The 27,904-nt window shown below is 53.8% G+C and overlaps 1 protein-coding gene across 1 annotated transcript in view; it reads left to right on the forward strand.

Moving 5' to 3' along the window:
- Positions 1-27,904, forward strand: part of cpne7 (copine VII) — a 371,941-nt gene that overhangs the window by 306,554 nt on the left and 37,483 nt on the right. The window contains exon 12 of the mRNA XM_072518053.1: positions 22,303-22,357. Within this exon, the coding sequence (XP_072374154.1) occupies positions 22,303-22,357 (55 nt within the window). The remainder of the gene's footprint in view (positions 1-22,302; positions 22,358-27,904) is intronic.

Here is a 27,904-nt window from a genome sequence, read left to right on the forward strand (position 1 = left end):
TCACACATTCTTTGCATGTGGGAGGGTCCTACAACCAAATGAAGAGGAAAGCACAAAACCAAGAGATATAGAGAAATGAGAAATGCCCTTAGGTGGATCACTGCTGCAAAGCCACTGGGCACAACTCTGACCTCAAAGAAAGCTGCCCAGAAAGATCTAGCAATCTCTGTAGTGTGATTTTCCTTTTTCCTGATTGCTGCTTAGGAGCTCGGTTTTCCCACTGGAGACAGGAAACAGGACTGATGTCTGTTTTTGTGTAAGAAACCCAACTCTGGCGGGAACCTAACCGAGTTTCAAATTTCCCCGGGGGCAAGCTGCTGCTTGTCCTGAGGTAGCGATTTTGTGACAAAGCCTGCCACTGCACCACAGATAGCCAGATGGCACAGGGGAGCTGGAGGTCTGGTGCCCATGAGGGAGGTCCTCTGCCCAAAAGCTGTCAGGAGGAGCCACCCTGATCAGCAGGCAGCGGCGTCACCCCTTTGTTCTGTGCCATCTCCCTCTGCCTGGACATAGTGCAGCGTCCCACCTGGCTCAGTGCCCTCAGAGCCCATGATGCTCCTTCAATTGTGATTCTGATGTGCTATCCAGCAACGGTATAAAAAACGGCCATTTTCTTCTCAGCCCTGCCTCCATTTCTATCGGATCGGGGTCAGGAAACCGAGTCCTTGGTGTACAACAGTAGTGATGTCAGCAAGCAGGTAAACAGCCAAACGCATTGAAGTGTTCACACACAGCAAACCAGGATGCTCAAAGCATTTAATACCCTTTACTTTTCCTTTATATATTCAGATGGTGAAATAAATGATTGTGACTGGATAGAAGCGAAGTAAAGAAACAAACTTTTGAGAATGAAAAAGTAATTTAAAAATGTGGAATATTTTTTAAAAGTTTGGAAAAATTTGACATTCCGGAAGCATAGAATGAGCTTTTCAAAACAAGTGAGGGTGTTTGTCCATACTTATGAAGTTAGCACAAAGTTAAAAACCTAGATGCACCTTATTTAACCAGGTGCAATAGTTTCAGGGACGTTTACAGCCAGATTAACAATGGCCGGAGCCTTTCCCCCCCCTGCCCAGTGGTTTCCCAGTGGCGTGGGGTGACGTCATGGGAAATCCCATTGAGCGAGTGGCGGGAAGACAGAATCCCGGCTCCAGTGAACGGCGCACTGCCGAGAAACACGCGACTGGGGAAACGGAGAATCCCGCCCAATATAAGAGTGGAGGTTCTTGTCAATTCCATTGATTTCCATTGATGGCAATCAGGGAGAGCCTCTACAATGAACATTCTGGAGGAATGTGACACTAACTTCCGGATTTCTGTGTTATCCGCCACACATGTGGAATCCTAAAGCTGCTGTCTGATTCAGTGCAGAAATGACTGAGAACACTGACAGTTTCACCATTATTGCCACCATCACGTCCAAGTCAATTATCTTTCTTTCTATCTATGTCGGCCTTATTCTGGAAGGTTTCTAGCTCGAGTGAAGTAGTTTGGTACTTGATATTGTTAAAGTTTCTTAGACACACAGGATAGCTGTCATCCGTTAAACATCGAAGAATGTATTTAAATATAAATGCAGATAACCGGATGGTGGCAGGTTTTCTAGGAATTCCATTCACGTTATGTACATGTACTCGGAGAGAGGAACACACTGCTGCAGAATTTGCGACTCTGCGGTTGGATTCTCCGTTTGGGAGACTAAGAACGCAAATCAGCAGACAAATGTTAAAGTCTGCTTTTGGGCACGTCTAGCGGGGTGTTTCCCGGTGGCGGCAGTGCCGTGAAACGCCCCGCGATTCAACGGCACTTTGCCGTTTTTCTGGCCTCGAGCCATTTTGATTGGCAGACCCTCCTACCCGCCTTCTAGGTCTCCCTCCCTCTCCGCTTTCTGGCACCCCCCCACCCTCACACACCCAACCTTGTTGAGGCCTCTAGGAGCCCCCTCTCACCCCCCCCCCTACAATTGGCAAGCCCCCACCTCCCTGGTCCGACCCCTGGTAGAGCCAACCTGGCACATAGGCACCCTGGCATCATCAGCTTGGCACCCAGGCTGTGTCAGGGTGGTACTTACAGGGTGCCTGGGTAGCACTGCCAGGGTGCCAGGCTGGCAATGCCAAGGTGCTCAGGTGCCAGGGATTGTCAGGGTAGCACCCCACCCTGTCCCTGACCATCCAGCGGTCTCCAATGGCCTGTGAGACCCCCTGGAGATGCCGTTACTCCTGGTCCACGTTTGTGTGGACCAGAACTAAATGGTGCCCTGGCAGGGTCTCATAGGCAGCTATGAGTGAACCCGGCAGCTGGGTATTAAATCAGCCATGAAGCTCATTTAAATATGCAGATCTGGATCTCGCTCAATCGCTCAGCGAGGGCAAGATCCATATCGCACCAGGCGGAGGGGGTCAGGTGACTTGGATCAGCTTGGTGCCCGGCACGGAGCCTGATTTGGGGCTCTCACACCATTTACCAGATGCACCCAGATCTGTGCTGAGCGTAATGGGCTCGCTGAATCACACCTTAAGTGCTCCCGCTGGAACTGAATTAGGTGCAATTCACATTCCTGTTGTGGACGCTATTAGAACAATATTCAGAACAGGCCAGCGCTATACCCACGTGAATTGCAAACAATTCCCATCCCCGCTGCCGTCTGATTTGCTGGGGCTGTAATTCATGCTGAAGAGCTTGACAAACTGGAGCTGCTTATATGTGCTCCACTCACCACACACTCTCATTCCAGCCAAGAAGATAGCAGTTAGAAGACCTGTTTCCCCCCCCCCCCCCCCCGCATGTCCGAAATAGATCGACTGCCGGATAACATCGAGGAGAGGACGGTGAGGTTCCAACTGAAGTCTGCCCTTCTCAACAGCACGTGGAGGAGGTGGCAGAGGTGGTGAGTGCTGCCAGCATCAGCAGGAGGACCGGCACACAATGCAGGAAAGACATTAATGAGCTGCCTAGGGCAGCTCGGCTGAGTCACCACCTCTGTGCCCCTGGCATCACTCCTGCTCCTCACTCCTCACTCCTCACATCATCTCCCCAATCCCCTAAAGGCCCACAGAAGCCCACTTGCATGCATCTCGCTTACATCCCAACCTTCATCAAACCCCAACACGTGTATTGTCCTCTTTCGCCAGGAGCCTTGCACACACATGCTACCAGCTACAGACCCCCTGTAGAACCCACCTCCGAGCGTCTCACTATGTCCTTTCTATGTCCCTGAGGATAAGGCGGTCCATTATAGATGAGACCGGCAAAAGACCGGAGGCGGTGTCCCAAACATACAGTCAATGTGTGCAGTCAGCAGTCACCACCATGCTTAGAGGCTCGTGTGCGGGCAGGACCCACAGATGGGGGTGAGCAAGGGAAGTGTGCGTTTGCTGGGAACTGAGCTGCAGTGTGATGTGGTGCCTGGATTTTAGACACAGGTTGTGACAGTGAGATGGTCAGGTGTCCTGGCTAGGGGCAGGATGGTTGGGAGCAGGGATGCGGTGGACATCTCGTGGTTCTGAGGGGTGGGCTAGCTGATAGTGTCACTGATGAGGCTTCTGCTGTGAGAGGGGCTGTGTGCCAGGGAGGGTGCCAAAGATCACAGTGCACCTGTCCATTGTTTGGGGTAAGTTCTGCTATTCCCCAGCTTCCTCTGCTGTGGGGCTGCTGTGGTAGTCACCACCAGTAGTATATGACATGTATTACAGCACTGCCCGTATATTAGAGGTCCATGGCTCCACTGGCTAGCCTGCTTCGAAAGCTATCTCCGAACATCCGCTGAGGAACCCTCGGACTCGCAGAAGCTCCAGGTCCTCTATTCACGGGTGAGCCCTGACATTTTTCCTCTCATCCGGGATGCGCCCACATACCGAAGCGATGGAGCTCCTGAAGGGACATTACGTTCGACCAGTCAATCAAGTATACGCCAGACACCTCCTGGCCACGAGACAGCAACTCCCCGGGGAGTCTCTGGACGATTTCTGGCGTGCCCTGCACATCCTAGGTAGGAACTGCGACTGCCAGGCAGTTTTGGCAGTCCAGCACACCGAACCTTTAATTTGAGACGCTTACGTTATGGGCATGAAGTCTGCGTCCGCCAGCGGCTACTGGAAGGGGGCACGCTTGATCTTGCGGGAACTAGGCAGCTCGCTAATTCGTTAGAAGTGGCCTCCCGTAACGTTGAATCCTAGGCCCCCGACCGCGCGGCACCCTCGTTGGCATCGTGGGCCCCACCAGCTGCCGACTCCAGCTCACCGCAAGCCTGCGCCGCACGGCAGCGAGCCAACTCTGTGGGGCGCAAGTGCTATTTTTGCTGGCAAAACAAACACCCCAGGCAGCGCTGCCCGGTGCGGAGCGTGACCTGCAATGGGTGGGGGAAGAAGGGACACTTTGTTTCTGTTTGCCAGGCCCGGTCGGTCACCGCTGTTTCCAGGCCCGGCATTCCTACACCCTCTACGTGCGATCCAGGGGCGCCGCCATTTTCCCCTTCGCAAGACACGTGCGGCTCGTGGGCACCACCATCTTATGCGCCATTTTGGATGGCGCCTTAGGACCCCTGTTCGTCTGACCGTTCATCGCCTGCTGCTACCTCCACCATCGCTGACCAGCCCGGGACCTCCCAGCATCTGCCGCAGCTCGCCTCTATCACCCTGAATCAGTCCCGGCCGTGCAACCTCGCGATCGCGACGCTGACGGTGAAGGTCGATGGGCACGAGACGACCTGCCTTTTTGACTCCAGGAGCACAGCGAGCTTCATCCACCCCACTACGGTAAGACGCTGCTCCCTCCCGGTACACCCCGTCACCCAGAAAATCTCCCTGGCCTCCGGATCCCATTCTGTGGAAATCCGGGGGTACTGCATCGCGACCCTCCCCGTCCAAGGTGTAGAGTTCAGCAACTTCCAGCTCTTCGTCCTTCCCCCACCTCTGCGCTGCCCTGTTACTCGGCCTGTACTTTCAGTGGCATCTCCAAAGCCTAACCTTAAAATTCGGCAGACCCCTAACCCCCCTCACCGTCTGCGGCCTCGCCCCTTAAGGTCGATCCACCTCCCCTGTTTGCGAACCTCACCCTGGATTGCAAACCCGTCGCCACTAGGAGCAGACGGTACAGTGCCCATGACAGGACCTTCATCAGGTCAGAGGTCCAACGGCTTCTGCGGGCAGGGGTCATCGAGGCTAGCAACAGCCCCTGGAGAGCTCAAGTGGTAGTAGTGAAGACTGGAGAGAAGCACAGGATGGTCATCGACTACAGTCAGACCATCAATCGGTACACGCAGCTCGACGCGTACCCCCTCCCACGCATATCTGACATGGTCAATCAGATTGCGCAGTATCGTGTCTTTTCCACAGTGGTCCTGAAGTTCGCCTACCAGCTCCCCATCCGCCTGGAGGACCGGCAATACACTGCTTTCGAAGCAGATGGCCGCTTCTATCACTTCCTTAGGGTTCCCTTCGGCGTCAATAATGGGGTCTTGGTCTTCCAGCGAGAGATGGACCGAATGGTTGACCGGTACGGACCGGTATGGCCACTTTCCCGTACCTAGATAACGTCACCATCTGCGGCCACGATCAACAGGACCACAACACAAACCTCCAAAAATTCCTCCAGACCGCCAAACTCCTTAACCTCACAGACAATAAGGAGAAATGCGTGTTCCGCAGCAACCGCTTAGCCATCCTTGGCTCTGTCGTGGAAAATGGAGTCCTAGGGCCTGACCCCGACCGCATGCGTCCCCTCATGGAACTCCCACTCCCCCACTGCCCCAAGGCCCTGATACGATGCCTGGGGTTTTTCTCCTATTACGCTCTGTGGGCCCCTAATTATGTGGACAAGGCCCGCCCACTCATTAAGTCCACAGTTTTCCCCCTGGCGGCAGAGGCCCGCCAGGCCTTCAACCGCATCAAGGCAGACATCACCAAGGCCACCATGCATGCGGTCGACGAGTCCCTCCCCTTCCAGGTGGAGAGCGATGCATCGGACGTAGCTCTGGCCGCCACCCTCAACCAGGCGGGCAGGCCCGTGGCCTTCTTTTCCTGCACCCTCCATGCCTCCGAAATTCGGCATTTCTCTGTCGAAAAGGAGGCCCAAGCCATTGTGGAAGCTGTGAGACATTGGAGGCATTACCTAGCCGGTAGGAGGTTCACTCTCCTCACTGACCAACGGTCGGTTGCCTTCATGTTTAATAATACACAGCGGGGCAAGATTAAAAATGACAAGATCGTGACGTGGAGGATCGAGCTCTCCACCTATAATTACGAGATTTTGTATCGCCCGGGGAAGCTCAACGGGCCCCCTGATGCCCTATCCCACGGTACATGTGCCAGCGCACAGGTGGACCGACTCCGGGCTCTCCACTATGACCTCTGTCAACCAGGGATCACCCAGTTCTTCCATTTCATCAAGGCCCGCAACCTGCCCTACTCCATTGAGGAGGTCAGGACCGTCACCAGAGACTGCCAGGTCTGCGCAGAGTGCAAGCCGCACCTCGACCGGCCAGATCGAGCGCACCTGGTGAAGGCCTCCCGCCCCTTTGAGCGCCTCAGCATGGACTTCAAAGGGCCCCTCCCCTCCACCAACCGCAACACGTACTTTCTGAACATGATTGATGAGTACTCCCGATTCCCTTTAGCCATCCCATGCCCCGATATGACTTCTGCCACGGTAATTAAAGCCCTCCACAGCATCTTCACTCTGTTTGGTTTCCCCACCTATATCCACAGCGATCGGGGATCCTCTTTTATGAGCGATTAGCTGCGTCAGTTCCTGCTCAGCAAGGGCATTGCCTCGAGCAGGACGACCAGCTACAACCCCCGGGGAAACGGGCAGGGGGAGAAGGAGAACGGGACAGTCTGGAAGGCCATCCTGCTGGCCCTGCGGTCTAAAAATCTCCCGGTCTCCGGCTGGCAGGAGGTCCTCCCCGGCGCGCTCCACTCCATCCGATCGCTCCTCTGCACCGCGACTAACGAGACCCCTCACGAACGGGTGTTTGCCGTCCCCAGGAAGTCCACCTCCGGGGTCTCGCTCCCAACATGGCTGACAGTTCCTGGACCCATCCTCCTCCGGAAACATGGGCGAACCCATAAGTCGGACCCCTTGGTCGAAAAAGTCCACCTCTTACACGCAAACCCGCAGTACGCCTACGTGGCACACCCCGACGGGCGCCAGGACACAGTCTCCCTCTGGGATCTGGCACCCGCTGGATCCCCACCCACGACCCCCAACCTGACATCGCCCCCCTACCCCCCAGTTGCCTCTTTCACCCCACGCCATTCACCCTCCCTCCAGTGAACCTCACCGCAGCCCCCACCCCAGCAGGATCCGTCCTCCCACTGGTTCCACTCAGGGGTGACGAAGACGAGGGCAACACGCTCCCGGAGTCGCAGGTGACCAAGTCGGCGCCCACATCACCACCAGGACTGAGGCGATCACAGAGGAGGGTCAAGGCCCCCGGCAGACTTAACTTGTAATATTTTCCACCACCCCCGCCGGACTCTTTTTTAACAGGGGGTGAATGTGGTAATCACCACCAGTAGTATATTACATGTATTACGGCACTGCCCGTACATTAGAGATACAAGGGTAAATCCCTGCCTGCTGGCTCCGCCCAGTAGGCGGCGTATAAGTATGTGTGCTCTCCTGTGCTGCAGCCATTCTGGTCCCAGCTACAGGAGGCACAACATCTTTGCTCAATAAAGCCTCGATTATTCCACTACTCTCGTCTTTGTGGTAAGTGATAGTGCATCAGCTGTGCTTCTAAGACGTGCACTGAGGAGTGCCAGCACCTTGTGGGCCTATGACTGAGCATGGCCAGGCCCTCCCATTGAGGATACTGCTGGTGAGTCTGAGGGTTTCCAGAGGGGTGTTCTGTGAGTTTGCACAGGACCAGAGGCTCTCTGAGCATTTACAGGACACATTGAGCAGTCAGCAGTGTGAACAGCTAGGGGCCTATAAGTAGCACCAAAGGGGTGCTTTTAAATCACATACTGCAGCAATGGCAGCCTGAACCAGGCCACCCCAAACCCAAGTGCACAGACTTGGCACCAAGACGTTCCCCGCTACTCCCCCTGGCCCAGGCAGTCACCCCCCCAGCAAGCCCAACAAATGTTGAGAGTTTCTGAGAGTTTTCTTATCCTCTAGCTCCCCCTCAGCAGCCATGGCGCCCAGGCCCTGCATGTAAGTACCTGTAACCAATTCACGCCCACGTGACTCCCACCTGAGAGAGGTGGGGCATCATGGAGAGGTAGAACGTGCACTTTCCAACCCGTTAATGACATTCAAATCCATGCAAATAACGGATTTAACTAGACCTGCTGGCGTGGGCCGCAAACCTCGCTAAAGCCACCAGTGGCGTGAGGTGGGGTGGGGCGGGGAGGGGGGAGGGCAGAGCATTGCAACAGAATAGGCACTGGGTGCAAATCTGATTTTTGCTTTACCTGGTATTCCCCGCCCGATCGTGATTCTCGCTGCCGGCGGTGAAGAATCCAGCCCCTGATGTTTTCAGTTAATTGTCTTAATTTGTACTGACAGGCACCTTCACTCAATCATTCACCCCCCCTTGCAGGGCATCTATTTCATCGCGCAGCAACATGGATTAGTCAGCACAAGTGGAAAATATGAATGTGTGAGCCTTGACTGTGAATTCCTGTGCAGGTACTATCCTGTCCTCAGATGTGCATCCATTCACATTCACTTTCCACAGCTGTGAGGGACAGGATACTCTATCTTTTATTCCCTCCTCCACACGCTTAATTTGATATGTGAATCAATGTACGATCACTCTGCTCTTTGTAGCTTAACTACTCACATGAGAAACCACTCAAAGAGCATAATAAGACATACAAGTGCACTCTTTTTAATTCGATGGGAACATGATTAAGAAATTATTAAAGTTTTATTCCAACTGCATGGATCACAAATTTGTATTTTAATCATGCTATCACCACTTGATTGTATCTGAGATTTGGTTCTATATATTCTTAAATTTTGTTACGACTGGGTGAGGTGAAATGAACTGGATCCCCTTGTAGCGCACAAAGACTCACGAGAGACGAATAGAGATGAAGTCGATGAGGCTTTATTAAGCGTGACTTGTTCCCCGCAGTTCAGTAACAGACTGGCCTGCGGGGGAGAACTCCTGGTTCTTATACTCCGCCTTCAGGGCGGAGCTAGAGGTCAACAGCCAACCAGGACCCGGGATCTGTCAGCCAATGACATCACGGCTTCACAGTCCCACATGACCCCTAATGCATACTACCACATTCACCCCTTGTTAAAAATGAACCCGGCGGGGTGGTGCTTCGCATGGTGGTAGGGGTTTACAAGGCTGGTCCTGGGAGGAAAACTTTTGCATGTCATCACAGTATGTACAGGGTTTTTTTTGTTTTGCACTATTTACAGTAGTCGTAAGGGGGAAAAAGAAAAAAAGTTCTCGTTAAAGTCCACAACATTGTAGTGTTACATCGACGCCACGAGTCGGTCTTGCGGTCTGGTCGTCCTTGTCGATCGCCTCGGCCCCGGTGGTGGTGCTTGTTCCAGTGTTGTCGTCTCCAGGAGCCTTACGGTTTCTGCTTCAGCTTCACTTCTGGTCGGACCTGGGAGGAGGACCGATCCTCCCGGGAAGGGGGCGGTCGCGGGGTGCGCCGGTGGCAGGGAGGGGGTGATTGGTGTCGGGGGGGTGTGCGTGTTGCCGGCGGGCGCCAGATCTCGCAGGGAGACCGTGTCCTGTCAGCCGTCGGGGTACTTCACGTAAGCGTACTGCGGGTTCGCGTGGAGGAGGTGAACCCTCTCGACCAACGGGTCCGACTTGTGCGCCCGCACATGTTTTCGGAGCAAGATGGGTCCTGGGACCGCCAGCCAGGTTGGCAGCGACGTTCCAGAGGAGGACTTCCTGGGGAAGACAAGGAGGCGCTCATGAGGCGTTTGGTTAGTGCTAGTACACAGTAGCGGCCGGATGGAGTGGAGAGCGTCCGGGGGGACCTCCTGCCACCGTGAAACTGGGAGGTCTCTGGACCGTAGGGCCAGTAGGACGGTCTTCCAGACCGTGCCGTTCTCCCTCTCTACTTGCCCGTTCCCCCGGGGGTTGTAGCTGGTCGTCCTGCTCGAGGCTATACCGTTGCTGAGCAGGAACTGGCGCAGCTCGTCACTCATGAAGGAGGACCCCCTGTCGCTGTGGACGTATGCGGGGCAACCGAACAGTGTGAATATAGTGTTAAGGGCTTTAATGACTGTGGCCGCTGTCGTGTCAGGGCAGGGGATGGCGAAGGGGAAACGGGAGTACTCGTCCACCACATTCAGGAAGTATGTGTTGCGGTCGGTGGAGGGGAGGGGCCCTTTGAAATCAGACTAAGGCGTTAAAAGGGACGGGAAGCCTTGATCAGGTGCGCACCATCCGGCCTGAAAAAGTGCGGTTTGCACTATGCGCAGATGTGGCAGTTCCTTGTGACTGTACGGACCTCCTCCACAGAGTAGGGGAGGTTGCGGGACTTTATAAAGTGGTAGAACCGAGTGACCCCCGGGTGGCAGAGGTCCTCGTGGAGGGTTTGGAGGCGGTTAATTTGTGCGTTGGCACATGTGCCGCGGGATAGGGCATCGGACGGCTCGTTCAGCTTTCCGGGGCGGTACAGGATCTCATAGTTGAAGGTGGAGAGCTCGATCCTCCACCTTAAGATCTTGTCGCTTTTAATTTTGCCCCGCTGTGCATTATCGAACATGAAGGCTACCGACCGTTGGTCCGTGAGGAGAGTGAATCTCCTGCCGGCCAGGTAATGCCTCCAATGTCGCACAGCTTCCACTATGGCTTAGGCTTCCTTTTCCACTGAGGAGTGGCGGATTTCTGAAGCGTGGAGGGTTCGGGAGAAAAAGGCCACGGGTCTTGGTTAAGAACCGCTTGGTTAAGGGTGGCCGCTAGAGCTACATCGGAGGCGTCGCTCTCGACCTGGAAGGGGAGGGACTCATCGATGGCGCGCATCGTGGCCTATGCAATATCCGCTTTGATGCGGCTGAAGGCCTGGCAAGCCTCTGTCGACAGAGGGAAGGTCGTGGTCTGTATTAGGGGGCGGGCCTTGTCTGCGTACTGGGGGGACCCACTGGGCGTAATATGAAAAGAACCCCAGGCAGCGTTATAGGGCTTTTGAGCAGTGAGGGAGGGGAAATTCCATGAGGGGGCGCATGCGTTCGGGGTCGGGGCCTATTATCCCATTGCGCACTACATATCCCAAGATGGCTAGCCGGTTTGTGCTAAAAACGCACTTGTCCTTGTTGTATGTGAGGTTCAAGGCTTTAGCGGTCTGGAGGGATTTTTGGAGGTTGGCGTCGTGGTCCTGCTGATCGTAGCCGCAGATGGTTACGTTGTCGAGATACGGGAACGTGGCCTGCAACCCGTGTTGATCAACCATTCGGTCCATCTCTCGTTGGAAGACCGACACCCCGTTTGTGACGCCAAATGGGACCCTTAGGAAGTGGTATAATCGCCCGTCTGCCTCGAAGGCTGTGTACTTGCGGTCACTTGGGCGGATGGGGAGCTGATGGTAGGTGGACTTGAGGTCCACGGTGGAGAAGACCTTATATTGGGCAATCCGATTGACCATGTCGGATATGCGGGGGAGAGGGTACGCATCTAGTTGTGTGTACCTGTTGATGGTCTGGCTATAGTCTATGACCATCCTTTGCTTCTCCCCTGTCTTTACTACTACCACCTGTGCTCTCCAGGGACTATTGCTGGCCTGGATTATGCCTTCCTTCAGTAGCCGCTGGACTTCGGACCGAATGAATGTCCGGTCCTGGGCGCTGTACCATCTGCTCCTAGTGGCGACGGGTTTGCAATCCGGGGTGAGGTTTGCAAACAAGGATGGGGGCTCAACCTTGAGGGTTGCGAGGGCGCAGATAGTGAGTGGGGGTATTGGGCCGCCGAATTGGAAGGTTAGGCTCTGCAGATGGCACTGGAAGTCTATTCCCAGTAATGTGGGCGCGCAGAGTTGGGGAAGGACGTAGAGCCTGTAGTTTTTAAACTCCCTCCCTTGCACCGTTAGGGTCACTATGCAGAAGCCTTTAATCTGTACGGAGTGGGATCCTGCAGTTAGGGAAATCTTTTGCGCACTGGGACGGATGGTCAAAAAACAGCGTCTTACCGTGTCGGGGCGGATGAAGCTTTCTGTGCTCCCGGAGTCGACCAGGCATGGTGTCTCGTGCCCGTTTATCAGCACCGTTGTTGTCGTCGTCTGGAGCGTCCGGGGCCGTGCTTGGTCCAGCGTCATTGAGGCCAGACGTGATCGTAGTGCTTGAGCGTCTTCCTCGAACCCCGTGGAGCCGTCGACACTGGGGTCCGTTGTTGCCGTCCAAGATGGCGGCGGGGGTGAACAAAATGGCCGCCCCCATGCATCGCACATGGCTGGGGGGTCACAAGATGGCGGCGGGGGTGGACAAAATGGCCGCCCCCATGCGTCGCACAGGTCTGGGGGGTCCCAAGATGGCGGCGCCCCTCCTCCCCTCGTGGTGGCCGGGACCCAAAATGGCGGCGCCTGCGGGTCGCACATGGGGCGCTGGGGGGGTTGGGGAGCGTTAGAAACGCGCAGGACTCCTTGTTCTCCGGGGACAGCGGCGACCTCCCGGGACCGGCACACAGCCGCGAAATGGCCCTTTTTCCCGCAGCTCTTACAAGTCGCTGCGCGGGCCGGGCAGCGCTGCCAGGGGTGTTTCGCCTGGCCGCAGAAATAGCAGCGGGCTCCACCGGGACGACTTGGCTTCTGAACCGCGCAAGCCTGTGGGGGGGGGGGGGGGGGGGTTTGTCGCGACGGGGGTCCACGGAGCCCAAGGGGCTGCCGCGCGGTCGGGGCCATAGGCGCGGGCGTTTTGCGCGGCCACATCCAGGGAGGCTGCAAGGGCCCGTGCCTCTGAGAGTCCTAGCGACTCTTTTTCTAAAAGTCTTTGGCGGATTTGGGAAGAGTTCATACCAGCCACAAAAGCATCGCGCATTAACATGTCCGTGTGTTCAATCGCGTTTACCGGCGGGCAGCTGCAGGCCCGTCCCAAAATTAGCAGCGCGGCGTAGAATTCATCTATCGATTCTCCGGGACTTTGCCGTCTCGTTGCGAGTTGGTAGCGTGCGTAGATCTGGTTCACTGGGCGAACATAGATGCTCTTTAGTGCTGCGAACGCCGTCTGGAAATCCTCTGCGTCTTCGATGAGAGGGAAAATTTCCGGGCTTACCCTCGAGTGCAGGACCTGTAGTTTCTGGTCTTCTGTGACCCGGCTGGGGGCCGTTCTGAGGTAGGCCTCGAAACAAGTCTGCCAGTGTTTGAAAACTGCTGCTGAGTTCACTGCGTGGGGGCTGATCCTCAGGCATTCTGGGATGATCCTGAGCTCCATAGTCCTTTAAGCACGCTTAATAAATTGTAGCGCACAAAGACTCACGAGAGACGAATAGAGATGAAGTCGATGAGGCTTTATTAAGCGTGACTTGTTCCCCGCAGTTCAGTAACAGACTGGCCTGCGGGGGAGAACTCCTGGTTCTTATACTCCGCCTTCATGGCGGAGCTAGAGGTCAACAGCCAACCAGGACCCGGGATCTGTCAGCCAATGACATCACGGCTTCACAGTCCCACATGACCTCTAATGCATACTACCACACCCCTTTATTCAGCTCCCTCGGTTGGTCAAAATAAAGTGTTTTTTCTTTAATTTATTTTCCCCATCGATGCCTTTTTCAGTCCAAATGTATTTACTTTTTAATAAGGAGCCAATCAAACCAGATTTTCTTGAGTCAAAGACAGAGCCTTTTATAGTTGCTGAACCTCAAAAAAATAATAAAAGATGCAGAAGATACACTCTTAGGTTCTTTACCCAGAGAGTAGTGGGGGCATGGAATGCACTGCCTGTGGAAGTAGTTGAGTCGGAAACATTAGGGACCTTCAAGCAGCTATTGGATAGGTACATGGATTACGGTTAAATGATATAGTGTAGATTTATTTGTTCTCAAGGGCAGCACGGTAGCATTGTGGATAGCACAATTGCTTCACAGCTCCAGGGTCCCAGGTTCGATTCCGGCTTGGGTCACTGACTGTGCGGAGTCTGCACGTCCTCCCCGTGTCTGCGTGGGTTTCCTCCGGGTGCTCCGGTTTCCTCCCACAATCCAAAGATGTGCAGGTTAGGTGAATTGGCCAATGATAAATTGCCCTTAATGTCCAAATTGCCCTTGGTGTTGGGTGAAGGTGTTGAGTTTGGGTAGGGTGCTCTTTCCAAGAGCCGGTGCAGACTCAAAGGGCCGAATGGCCTCCTTCTGCACTGTAAATTCAATGATAATCTATGATTAATCTAGGACAAAGGTTCGGCACAACATCGTGGGCCGAAGGGCCTGTTCTGTGCTGTATTTTCTATGTTCTATGTTCTCACTTTCATCTCAGAAGTAGGAAAATAAAGGTTGGAAGAATATATAATGAAGAGCTTTGCTTGTCCTTGAGGCATAGCCGATCAAACATTATGACCATTTGAAGTTAGCTGGTTTGTTTAAAATCCTTGAATTGAATTGAGTTGAAGGTAAATGCACTTTGCTGGAGACAATATTAGTCTCAGAGAGAGAGAGAGGGAGTGAAAGAGAGAGGGGGAGAGAAATTCCTTACTGCTCCCTTCAGCAGTTCTTTTCCAGACAACCCCTCTGTTTCTGGCTTGGCAAACCTCATTCGTAACCTTGTGTCTGTATATTCCAAGGAATAATTTGGTGAACCTGTCTTACAGTCATTATTGTGCAACAAGTAATCACAGTTTTGATCTGCCATCTCAGGAACGCGTGACACATTTCAAGATAGTAGAAACCAAAAGGAGATGAGGTTATTTCATCATCCACAGGGGTTTTGAATGTCTATTAGGTATCTGGCTTATTAGCAGTTTCCATTGTCTTGACAGAATTACAGCTGATTAAAATCCAGCACTTTTCATTTTTGCTGCCTTCTTTTCAAGAATCCCTTTTTGGAATGGAACTTGACACCCCTCAGGTGTGAAATTTAATGTAACATGTCTGGGCAGGTCCGCAATGCATTTCATCAGAAAAGTGTTCAACTTACAATATCAAACATCAGCTGACTGGTGGTAGATATCTTTGGCCAGTGTCTTTGATTTGGTTTGATTTATTCCTTGTCACAGGTACTGAGGAACTGTGAAAGGTGTTGTTCTGCGTACAGTCGAGGCAGATCATTCCATACACGAATACATATTGGGGGTGTTTCTCGGTTCCGTCGTGCCAGATTTCTGATTCAGCACGCCGGCGGGATTCTCTATTTCGCCGACTGGTCAATGGGGCTTCCCACCACGGGGCAATGGAGCATCCCGACAGCAGAGAATTCAGCCCATTGTATTTAAGAAAAAAAAAATCTTTGAGCAGTTCAGTTTTTTTTTGGTTAGCTGTTGAAATTGTAGCTAGATCTCAGTCAGTCACAATTTCCAGTCATTGTGACGAGATTAATCCTTGACTTTTCTCCGAGATAGACTGACACAAAGGGATTTGCAAATGTCACAACTGCAGAAAACTCACGCTGACCATGAAATTTGATTCCCCCGGCTAATAACTATATTTTATTAGATTGCTGACATGTTCCTCTTGTCACCTTGATGCACAGAATGAATGTTTGCTGAATAAAAGGGAATTCTGAGTTCCCTAACTTGTCTCCAGCTTCGTCTGATTAGCTATTGCTAATCACGAGTAATGAAACGTTTATTTTTTAAAGAATGATTTTCAGTTAAGTGTGAAGTTTTGCTGATAGTGTTCTGGAAGTTGTGGTATAAATTATATAAATTAAATCTGCTGTAAATTAACCAATGCTGCCAAATGTAGGGGCTGATTTCAAGTGTAGGTGAAAGGGTTTTAAGTTAGTTTAATTCGGGCCGATAGTATATGAATGTTACAAATGGTGTTCATGACATGGACAATTTGAGACAAATCATGCGTTGATTTTCTTCTATGCTAATATGCTAATTGAAAAAATCGATTTTGTTACTTTCCATTTTCTGCCACTACCAAAGAAAGCTCAGGATTACTGCCTTCAATCATCGGCACTAACATTTTTGTCAGCCCATTCAGTCTTTTTCCATTACTGATGATTGCTTCTATTCACCAGTGAACTATTATGGAGCAAAATTGCACCAACAGAACAATGTTATCCAGTACTTAGTTCCCATTAGTCAAGTCTGGAAATTTGAAGCCCCAGATGGAAACAATTACTTTAGCTGGTTAGGAACCAACCTTTCACCTTTGAGAGCTAATTTTAGCTTTCCGCTCCAACTGATGGGATGAGGGGTATGTTATTCTCTAAGTCTGAATAAAGATTGTAGACTTCCAGTTAACACAAATACTTTATTCAGTAGGTTCGTTCTGTTTCCAGAGCTTAACTAGATATAATACAGTCAAGAGGTATGACCAGTGAAGCTAAGGTAAGCTGCCTATGCTGAGCTGTCTCTGTCTGCTGCTGCTCACTAGCCCTGTGCTTCTGAAAGAGGCAGATCCTCCCTTGGGCTGGACCCTTTATATACTGCCCTCTAGTGATGCTGTGGCTGTTACATCTGTCTGTAGTCCCTGGTGTATGTGCAGATGTACGTACAGATGTACAGATCACTACAAGGGATAAGAAATTGGGCTCACGGGCAGCTGTGTTTTGAGTGCTGTAAGCGCTTTTGGAGATGCAAAATGGCACCCGCAGTTGTGAGGTGAATCATGCTGTTTTCCATTTGGTGAGGGCATTAACACTTGTTGCTGGGAACATTCACAAAGAGTAATCCGAGTCCTAAAAAATGCTTTTAGCTCCAACCCATTTGGTTAGTTATGGATGCCGGGTAGTCTTCATGAGTACCAAAACACTCATTTTTAAATAAAGTTTTCCACAGTTAAGTGTGAAGCATTGATGTTGGTATTCTGGAAGTTGTGGCCCACGGACAGTTTGGAGAGCAGGGCAGGCAGATCCCATCAGCAATCAGTGTGACATGCTTAATTGATGCCAGTGCTGCCACTTTGCAGTTCAACACTCCAGCTAACACTCTCTCTTAACCTCACATCACTGAACACATGTTCAGCGGCAGAGAGGGTCTACCTCCCCTCCACCATCCCATTTCGAAGGATCTTTGACTACTCGCAGGTCAGTCACAGGTTGATTTCCTCTGGCTATTTCTATGCTCCTGCAAGTGTTCGGTTCTTTCTATAGTTGCTTCAAGTTGCAAATGTTGCAGGGAATGGCATGGCAGATGCTGAAGGGCTGGAACTTCTCAGCCCAAGAGGTACAAACCTCTTGGGTGCATGAGAAAACATTTCCCTCAGAATGCAACAAGACTTGCAGAATGAACAGAGGCCATGCAGAGCAAGACAAGCTGCAGGGAGAGGACAGAGGAGGGGGCAGGCTTTCAGCAAGGCCTATATTTGCCCATGGTGCTCAGGGAACAATTCTCCTACCTAAACCACAGCGAGAAACAATGGGTGTAACTTAGTGCCCTCCCCTGAGGCAAGTTTGGAAGAAGGGGGCATTTAATCAGCCAGGAGGTTGCGAGGTGGGGAATACCACCAAATTCATGCCTCTGACCCACCATCAATTGGGGCTCATGGAAGGGCTTCCTGCCCCAACACCAATTGAAACCCTGAAGTGGGAAACTAATACCAATTAAGGGTGTCATCCCATCATTCCGGGTACTTCCCCAACAGCGGGCGGGGCAGTTGTCATGCGAGGAGCTCAGAAAGAAAACCCTGTCACGTTGCTTGCAGACACCCGCTGAGCGGTCAGGAAGGGGGAGTTTATGGGGAGGAGGGCCTCATTGTCAGACACTCCAGGGCGTAATTCTTCATTTATTTTTCTAAGTGTAGTGGCGGGTGGTTCTGACAGCGCTGTTCCCACTGGTCAGAATGGTGTGAACCCGCATCCAAATGAGCATCCTTCCGAATCACATGACGGGTCGGGAGTTGATTTGTCCGGCCACTGTCAGCTAGCGGGTTCAAAGGTTTGGGGACCATGTGTAAACACAAATCCAACACATTAGTATCACTCTCTTCAGCCCACGGACAGCGCAGGGTGTTCGGAAGATTTATGTACCCCGACTCAACCATTGTGTCCTCGGGTCTTTGCTTTGAGGAGTCTGGGCACAGGGGCCTACACCCTGCCCAAATGATGGCTCCAGGAAGCACGCCAACCTCAACTCTCCAGTCTCGGAGGCTGTTGCCCAGGAGGTCAGCATGGCTGACAGCCACACCACAAGCCCACACAGTGAAGGAAGTGGATGAGATCCCGCCAGAATCTCAGCTCCCTCCACTATCAAACACTCATCATGCATCACATACTCAAACGGTGATTCTCTTCATGGATCTCACGCAGCCATTAACGATTCCCTCATGGGCGCTTTCACATCACCACCATCCCATCCAGCACGTTGCTCACACTCCATCCCCTGGTCCTTCTGGGAAGGACTCACCTCTTTGCACAGCCAGATTGTGAAGGGCACAGCAAACTGTGAAACCCTCCCTAATGTGGATCACAGAGAGCCACCTGACTGGTCCAGGCATCTGAATCACATCTTCAGAATTCCTTTGGTCTGCTCGAAGACGGAACAGGTGGAGATAGGGGGCGAGATTCTCCGACCCCGCCGCCGGGTCGGAGAATCGCCGGGGGCTGGCGTGAATCCCGCCTCTGCCGGTTGCCAAAGTCTCTGGCACCGGAGATTCGGCGGGGACGGGAATCGCGCCGCGCCGATTGGCAGGCACCCCCGTACGATTCTCCGGCCCGGATGGGCCGAAGTCCCGCCGCTAAAATGCCTGTCCCACCGGCGTAGATTAAACCACCTACCTTACCGGCGGGACAAGGCGGCGCGGGCGGGCTCTGGGGTCCTGGGGGGGTGGGGGCACGGGGTGATCTGGCCCCGGGGGGTGCCCCCAAGGTGGCCTGGCCCGCGATCGGGCCCCGGGGGGTGCCCCCAAGGTGGCGTGGCCCGCGATCGGGGCCCACCGATCCGCGGGCGGGCCTGTGCCGTGGAGGCACTCTTTCCCTTCCGCCTCCGCCACGGTCTCCACCATGGCGGAGGCAGAAGCGACTCCCTCCACTGCGCATGCACGGGAATGCCGTCAGCGGCCGCTGACGCTCCCGCGCATGCGCCGCCCGGAGATGTCATTTCCGCGCCAGCTGGTGGGGCACCAAAAGCCTTTTCCGCCAGCTGGCGGGGCGGAAATTCGTCCGGCGCCGGCCTAGCCCCTTAAGGTTGGGGCTCGGCCCCCAAAGATGCGGAGCATTCCGCACCTTTGGGGCGGCGCGATGCCCGTCTGATTTGCGCCGTTTTGGGCGCCAGTCGGCGGACATCGCGCCGTTTCCGGAGAATTTCGCCCCTGAGCAGAGTTCTGCAAAACACCCCCTGCACTTACTTTGGAACTCCCCATTCCCCTCCATCCAGTGATTCCCCCCTCCCCTCCCCCCACCCTCACTCACTGTGACCTGGACTCTCACTCATTCTGGGCCTCTGCATTCCACATGGCCCTGGCAGCAATGAGGTTAGCTGCTGGCCTCTGATTGGCTGGCATCTGTTCGTGGGCAGGATTTGTGCCCTTGGGGTCCTTGATTCTGTGAAAGGCCTGTCATTAAATGCCTTCCCAAAGGAGGAGACATGAGGCTCTCGCTGTCTGTCAGGTCAATGGGCAAGACGAACATTGCCCAGATCAAGCTCCACCCTTCCTGCGTAGCTCCCAACTCTGTTACAAAGCTTACGCTACCTGCAGCTTATAAATCATTAGAGAGTGAGATGGAGATCTGACAATGCCATTTTCCAATGGTTTTAGCCCCACAATTGGTCACTGTCTCCACAATGGCCAACACTGTCTCCTTCATGGGGTGAGGAGGGTGGTGTTAGGACCTGCAAGGCATCAGTACCAACCCAACCCCCCCCCCCCCCCCCCGCCCGCCCCCACCTCCGGCTGTCTCTGATTTGTGTGCCACCTTGTCCTGCAAGTGAGAGTGGAGTGTTTCAGTGGGAGTGGTGCAATCTGTATGAATGGTGCAGCTGTCATGGTTGAATAGCTTACAGGGTGTGCAGCCCGTGAGATGTGGAGGTGAGGTCTGCAGCCGTGCTAAATGTATGAGTGTGAGGTGAAGCTGTGTGCATTCAGTATGAGTCCTGATCAATAGAGATTATTGGTGTGTAGGTGATGGGGATGAGCAGTCACCATTGAGCAGTCGCTGTGGTGAGTGGTACAATAGGTGGGATATGGCATTTGAAAATGCATTTGCTGACCCCAACCACTGGTGAGAGGCCGTTGAGCTTCTTGCAGCATTGAATCCAGGTCCTTAGGGTTTGATTCCTGCTCTTGACCTCCATTGCATTCTGTTCCTATCTGTGTCTTCTGAGAGTGTGTCTGGTCCGTCTTCTCACTCTCTGAGGATAGAGGACATTCCTCCTTTCTACCTCCTGCAGCAAGACCTCCAGTACAGCGTCTGATAATCTCAGAGCTCGCTGTCTCCTTTCTGCACTGTTCCCCACTTCCTGTAGGACTGTCAGTATCTGCTCCAGCCACGGTTCACCTGCCCTTTTTAAGCTGTGCTGACTAGCTTTAAGTGATGCTGACTAGTTTTAAGTGACACTAGCAAGTTACAAGTTTGGGCTCCGTTGATATGTGCAGCAGTGAACAGCTGGTTGACAGGCTGTCATTTTATTGAATGGGTGTGGGTTATTCATGCACCACGATCCCTGCACCTTGTTTGAGAGGCAACGTCCACCGGGATGTTGGACAAGTGACCGATGTTTCATTTCCTGGGCACTCACATGCTTGATCACCCCAACAAATGATGCCGCATTTTATTTTTCTCTTTATTATTTTACTTTGCGATAACAATTGGCCAGTTCCTCTGTATTTCTGATTCCCAGTGATTGTATCTGTAAGTTATGCATAAGTAGTAAGCCAATGTCACTGTCAGGTTGTAATACTCCCTCATTTTTAACAGAGCATTGCTAGGGGGGGCTCTGGGATGGACCAAGCTGAAAGATATGGGAATAACCATGGTTGGGACTAACACTGCTCCTTTTTGGCCGTTTGCTACAACAGACTGAGTCTTACTGTAAATTATATTGAAGTGAGGGTTGAAACAGTGAGTGATGTTGTGGAACAGCTGGAGGCCTCTTTAATTCCCAGCTTCACTGGAAGCTCCTGATTTCAACCCTGTTGCTGTGTTGGAAGCAATGAGCAGATGTCAAATGGCTCCCTGCAGGAAGGAAGGGAAACTGAATGCAACTGCATCACTGGGGTGTTCTTGCATTCCTTTTGGCAGCTAAATCAGAGAAAACGTTGTTGGAGGCCTGTGAACAGGTTCTCTGAACATGCTCCCTGCAGTAGGAGATGTAGATTGCAGAGATCAAAAGTATAGGAAAAAAATAAGTGAAAAAAATGCCGGTTGGAAATTATTTTATTATTCAAGGACATGACAAGAGATTGCAATTGTTTTTAATCATTTATCACTTACATATTTAAAGCAAGTGGCAAACAAAATATAAGGCACTCCACAATTTTATATCCAACACTTACTTACAACTTTGATTTTAACCTGTTCTTCCAATGTGCTCCATCATTAACTATATAAGCCAAAGCTTGATAGTATCATCGAAACTCAGTCCCCTACTGTGACTATTCCGAGCAGGGACGTCACTGTGGCTGTCCCACCAGGTCAATTCCAATCGGGGAGGATTGGAAACAGCAGAGATCATTCAACCTTCCTCTGTGTGGCCAGGAAGAGCAAATGGGCGGCTGAGGGCCCGAATGTCCAGAGCTGTTTCCCACTAACTCAGCTGGTAATACGGTAAAGAGATCAGAGATTTTAAATTGCTGTGATTGCTGTTGTCTTTTGGATAATGATAGCGAGGCAGCAATCACTCATAAGGGATTGGGTAAACACATTGTGCCTTCATTTCTTGAGACTGGGCAGATGTGAACAATTCTACAGAGGCACAACGTTTGAAACATCAGAACCGCAGATCTGCGTGAGTGTTTGTGTGTGTACTCTGCTCAAAAGCAAAAGTGAAACCAAGACTGGATCACATGGCACACCTTTTATCGATGTCATGCTGCAATCCTTTAAAGGCACATTACAACAACCGCATTCAATTGAAGTGGGCGGGAATCTAACTGAAGCCAATGTGTTCTCACGAGAAACCTGCGATGAACACGATGTTCATCTGAAAGAGCAGATAAATGTAAAGACTAGCCTTTATCTCTTGATGTTAAAGCAACAGCTTTTCAAATTGCCAATATTTTTGGTTGCATTGGTGTTTAATGTGATAACACTATATTTTCTTTTGATCAATGTTTTAATTTAAATCCTTTAGTGACAAGAAGTTTTCTGCCTTAGGATTCGGGGCAAGAATTCCTCCTAATTATGTGGTGAGTAATATTTGCCGCCTTTCAGAAATAGCGGTCCATGAAATTGTGTGACTCAGTGTGCTGTAGCTATCTCTTTTGTTCCACTTTTGCCCTTTGTGTCTGTGTTCCTCCTTATTCCATGTTTATCTGTCTACCTTTCATCCAGGTTTTTGCACCAAGCGCTTCATGAAAGTTGCATTGCTCCTGTTCCAGCCCTGGTGCCTTCTGTCTGCACTCTGCTCATGTCTGCTGCTGATTTAATGCATTTTCAAGGTTCACATTTCTTGTCCTCAGCTCCCACACTATCTGCATCTTTCTCCTTTTACCCTTTTCCGAACCTACAGTGGGTGTACCTACACCACATTGCTCATCACCACCTTCTCAAGGACAATTTGGGATGGGCAATAAATGCTGGCCTAGCCAGTGAGACCCACGTCCCAAGAATGAATTTTAAAAATGATCTTATTGAGATTCATTAGGAAAACGTAGCTCTCGCTATGCAATATTTTACATTTAATTTTGTCATGGGGGTGGAATCGTACCAAGAAATGGCAGAATGTCAGTTCTGGTGAGAAAAACGGTACAATTCCTATCAACAACTTCAGCGGGATTTCTCACGGAAATTTGGGACTCTTAAAAGAAATGTTTTCATCCCCACGTGAATCATGGCGCGCTCTTGGCGGCATCCCGCTGATTCGATAACCCCGGGGAAACTTAATCAGTGCAATCACTGAGGAGCTCCACATAAACGCCTCCCCAGCATTGGTTCCAGGTTCATGAGAGGGGTCGGCAGCATGAAAAACGGCAGCACTTTTCACCGAGGGAGCACCGCGTTCCACGGAGGGCGCACCGCGTTCCACGGAGGGAGCACTGCGTTTCACTGAGGGAGCACCGCATCTCACAGAGGGAGCACCGCGCCTCACTGAGGGAGCCCCGCATTTCACAGAGGGAGCACCGCGTTCCACGGAGGGAGCACCGTGTCTCACGGAGGGAACAGCGCGTTTCACAGAGGGAGCACCGCGTCTCACGGAGGGAGCAGCGCGTTTCACAGAGGGAGCACCGCGTCTCACGGAGGGAGCACGGTGTTTCACAGAGGGAGCACCGCGTTTCACTGAGGGAGCACCGCATCTCACAGAGGGAGCACCGCGTTCCACTGAGGGAGATCTGCGTTTCACTGAGGGAGCACCGCGTCTCACGGAGGGAGCACCGCGTCTCACTGAGGGAGCACTGCATTTCACAGTGGGAGCACCGCGTTCCACGGAGGGAGCACCGTGTCTCACGGAGGGAGCCGCGCGTTTCACAGAGGGAGCACCGCGTCTCACGGAGGGAGCACCGTGTCTCACAGAGGGCGCTCCGCGTCTCACGGAGGGAGCACCGCGTTTCACGGAGGGAGCACCGCATTTCACAGAGGGAGAGGGAGCACCGCGTTTCACAGAGGGAGCACCGCGTTTCACTGAGTGAGATCTGCGTTTCACTGAGGGAGCACCGCGTCTCACGGAGGGAGCACCGCATTTCACTGAGGGAGCACCGCGTTTCACAGAGGGAGCACCGCGTTTCACTGAGGGAGATCTGCGTTTCACTGAGGGAGCACCGCATTTCACTGAGGGAGCACCGCGTTTCACAGAGGGAGCACCGCGTTTCACTGAGGGTGATCTGTGTTTCACTGAGGGAGCACCGCGTTTCACAGAGGGAGCACCGCGTCTCACTGAGGGAGCACCGCGTTCCACGGAGGGAGCACCGCGTTTCACTGAGGGAGCACCGCGTTTCACAGAGGGAGCACCGCGTCTCACTGAGGGAGCACCGCGTCTCACAGAGGGAGCACCGCGTTTCACAGAGGGAGCACCGCATTTCACTGAGGGAGCACCGCGTTTCACAGAGGAAGCACCGCGTCTCACGGAGGGAGCACCGTGTTTCACTGAGGGAGCACCGCGTCTCACAGAGTGAGCACCGCGTTCCACGGAGGGAGCACCGTGTCTCACGGAGGGAGCAGCGCGTTCCACGGAGGGAGCACCGCGTCTCACGGAGGGAGCACCGTGTCTCACAGACCGCGCACCGCGTTTCACAGAGGGAGCACCGCGTCTCACGGAGGGAGCACCGCGTTTCACAGAGGGAGCACTGCATCTCACGGAGGGAGCACGGTGTTTCACAGAGGGAGCACCATGTTTCACTGAGGGAGCACCGCATCTCACGGAGGGAGCACCGCGTCTCACGGAGGGAGCACCGTGTTTCACTGAGGGAGATCTGCGTTTCACTGAGGGAGCACCGTGTTTCACTGAGGGAGCACCGCGTTTCACGGAGTGAGCACCGCGTTCCACGGAGGGAGCACCATGTTTCACTGAGGGAGCACCGTGTTTCACTGAGGGAGCACCGCGTCTCACGGAGGGAGCACCGCGTTTCACAGAGGGAGATCTGCGTTTCACTGAGGGAGCACCGTGTTTCACTGAGGGAGCACCGCGTTTCACGGAGTGAGCACCGCGTTCCACGGAGGGAGCACCATGTTTCACTGAGGGAGCACCGTGTTTCACTGAGGGAGCACCGCGTCTCACGGAGGGAGCACCGTGTTTCACTGAGGGAGATCTGCGTTTCACTGAGGGAGCACCGTGTTTCACTGAGGGAGCACCGCATTTCACGGAGTGAGCACCGCGTTCCACGGAGGGAGCACCATGTTTCACTGAGGGAGCACCGTGTTTCACTGAGGGAGCACCGCGTTTCGCGGAGTGAGCACCGCGTTCCACGGAGGGAGCACCGTGTCTCACTGAGGGAGATCTGCGTTTCACTGAGGGAGCACCATGTCTCACGGAGGGAGCAGCGCGTTTCACAGAGTGAGCACCGCGTTTCACAGAGGGAGCACCGCGTCTCACGGAGGGAGCACGGTGTCTCACAGAGGGCGCTCCGCGTCTCACGGAGGGAGCACGGTGTCTCACAGAGGGCGCTCCGCGTCTCACGGAGGGAGCACCGTGTCTCACAGAGGGCGCTCCGCGTCTCACGGAGGGAGCACGGTGTCTCACAGAGGGCGCTCCGCGTCTCACGGAGGGAGCACCGTGTCTCACAGAGGGCGCTCCGCGTCTCACGGAGGGCGCACCACATTTCACAGAGGGAGCACCGCGTTTCACTGAGGGAGATCTGCGTTTCACTGAGTGAGCACCGCGTTTCACTGAGGGAGATCTGCGTTTCACTGAGGGAGCACAGCGTTTCACAGAGGGAGCACCGTGTCTCACGGAGGGAGCACCGTGTTTCACTGAGGGAGATCTGCGTTTCACTGAGGGAGCACCGCGTTTCACAGAGGGAGCACCGTGTCTCACGGAGGGAGCACCGTGTTTCACTGAGGGAGATCTGCGTTTCACTGAGGGAGCACCGCGTTTCACAGAGGGAGCACCGTGTTTCACTGAGGGAGCACCGTGTCTCACGGAGGGAGCACCGTGTTTCACTGAGGGAGATCTGCGTTTCACTGAGGGAGCACCGCGTTTCACTGAGGGAGATCTGCGTTTCACTGAGGGAGCACCGCATTTCACTGAGGGAGCACCGCGTTTCACAGAGGGAGCACCGCGTTTCACTGAGGGTGATCTGTGTTTCACTGAGGGAGCACCGCGTTTCACAGAGGGAGCACCGCGTCTCACTGAGGGAGCACCGCGTTCCACGGAGGGAGCACCGCGTTTCACTGAGGGAGCACCGCGTTTCACAGAGGGAGCACCGCGTCTCACTGAGGGAGCACCGCGTCTCACAGAGGGAGCACCGCGTTTCACAGAGGGAGCACCGCATTTCACTGAGGGAGCACCGCGTTTCACAGAGGAAGCACCGCGTCTCACGGAGGGAGCACCGTGTTTCACTGAGGGAGCACCGCGTCTCACAGAGTGAGCACCGCGTTCCACGGAGGGAGCACCGTGTCTCACGGAGGGAGCAGCGCGTTCCACGGAGGGAGCACCGCGTCTCACGGAGGGAGCACCGTGTCTCACAGACCGCGCACCGCGTTTCACAGAGGGAGCACCGCGTCTCACGGAGGGAGCACCGCGTTTCACAGAGGGAGCACTGCATCTCACGGAGGGAGCACGGTGTTTCACAGAGGGAGCACCATGTTTCACTGAGGGAGCACCGCATCTCACGGAGGGAGCACCGCGTCTCACGGAGGGAGCACCGTGTTTCACTGAGGGAGATCTGCGTTTCACTGAGGGAGCACCGTGTTTCACTGAGGGAGCACCGCGTTTCACGGAGTGAGCACCGCGTTCCACGGAGGGAGCACCATGTTTCACTGAGGGAGCACCGTGTTTCACTGAGGGAGCACCGCGTCTCACGGAGGGAGCACCGCGTTTCACAGAGGGAGATCTGCGTTTCACTGAGGGAGCACCGTGTTTCACTGAGGGAGCACCGCGTTTCACGGAGTGAGCACCGCGTTCCACGGAGGGAGCACCATGTTTCACTGAGGGAGCACCGTGTTTCACTGAGGGAGCACCGCGTCTCACGGAGGGAGCACCGTGTTTCACTGAGGGAGATCTGCGTTTCACTGAGGGAGCACCGTGTTTCACTGAGGGAGCACCGCATTTCACGGAGTGAGCACCGCGTTCCACGGAGGGAGCACCATGTTTCACTGAGGGAGCACCGTGTTTCACTGAGGGAGCACCGCGTTTCGCGGAGTGAGCACCGCGTTCCACGGAGGGAGCACCGTGTCTCACTGAGGGAGATCTGCGTTTCACTGAGGGAGCACCATGTCTCACGGAGGGAGCAGCGCGTTTCACAGAGTGAGCACCGCGTTTCACAGAGGGAGCACCGCGTCTCACGGAGGGAGCACGGTGTCTCACAGAGGGCGCTCCGCGTCTCACGGAGGGAGCACGGTGTCTCACAGAGGGCGCTCCGCGTCTCACGGAGGGAGCACCGTGTCTCACAGAGGGCGCTCCGCGTCTCACGGAGGGAGCACGGTGTCTCACAGAGTGCGCTCCGCGTCTCACGGAGGGAGCACCGTGTCTCACAGAGGGCGCTCCGCGTCTCACGGAGGGCGCACCACATTTCACAGAGGGAGCACCGCGTTTCACTGAGGGAGATCTGCGTTTCACTGAGTGAGCACCGCGTTTCACTGAGGGAGATCTGCGTTTCACTGAGGGAGCACAGCGTTTCACAGAGGGAGCACCGTGTCTCACGGAGGGAGCACCGTGTTTCACTGAGGGAGATCTGCGTTTCACTGAGGGAGCACCGCGTTTCACAGAGGGAGCACCGTGTCTCACGGAGGGAGCACCGTGTTTCACTGAGGGAGATCTGCGTTTCACTGAGGGAGCACCGCGTTTCACAGAGGGAGCACCGTGTTTCACTGAGGGAGCACCGTGTCTCACGGAGGGAGCACCGTGTTTCACTGAGGGAGATCTGCGTTTCACTGAGGGAGCACCGCGTTTCACAGAGGGAACACCGCGTTTCACTGAGGGAGCACCACGTTTCACAGAGGGAGCACCGTGTCTCACGGAGGGAGCAGCGCGTTTCACAGAGGGAGCACCGCGTCTCACGGAGGGAGCACGGTGTCTCACAGAGGGCGCTCCGCGTCTCACGGAGGGAGCACCGTGTCTCACAGAGGGCGCTCCGCGTCTC

This window comes from Scyliorhinus torazame, chromosome 10 (assembly GCF_047496885.1).
Source record: "Scyliorhinus torazame isolate Kashiwa2021f chromosome 10, sScyTor2.1, whole genome shotgun sequence".
Taxonomy (NCBI): Eukaryota; Metazoa; Chordata; class Chondrichthyes; order Carcharhiniformes; family Scyliorhinidae; genus Scyliorhinus; species Scyliorhinus torazame.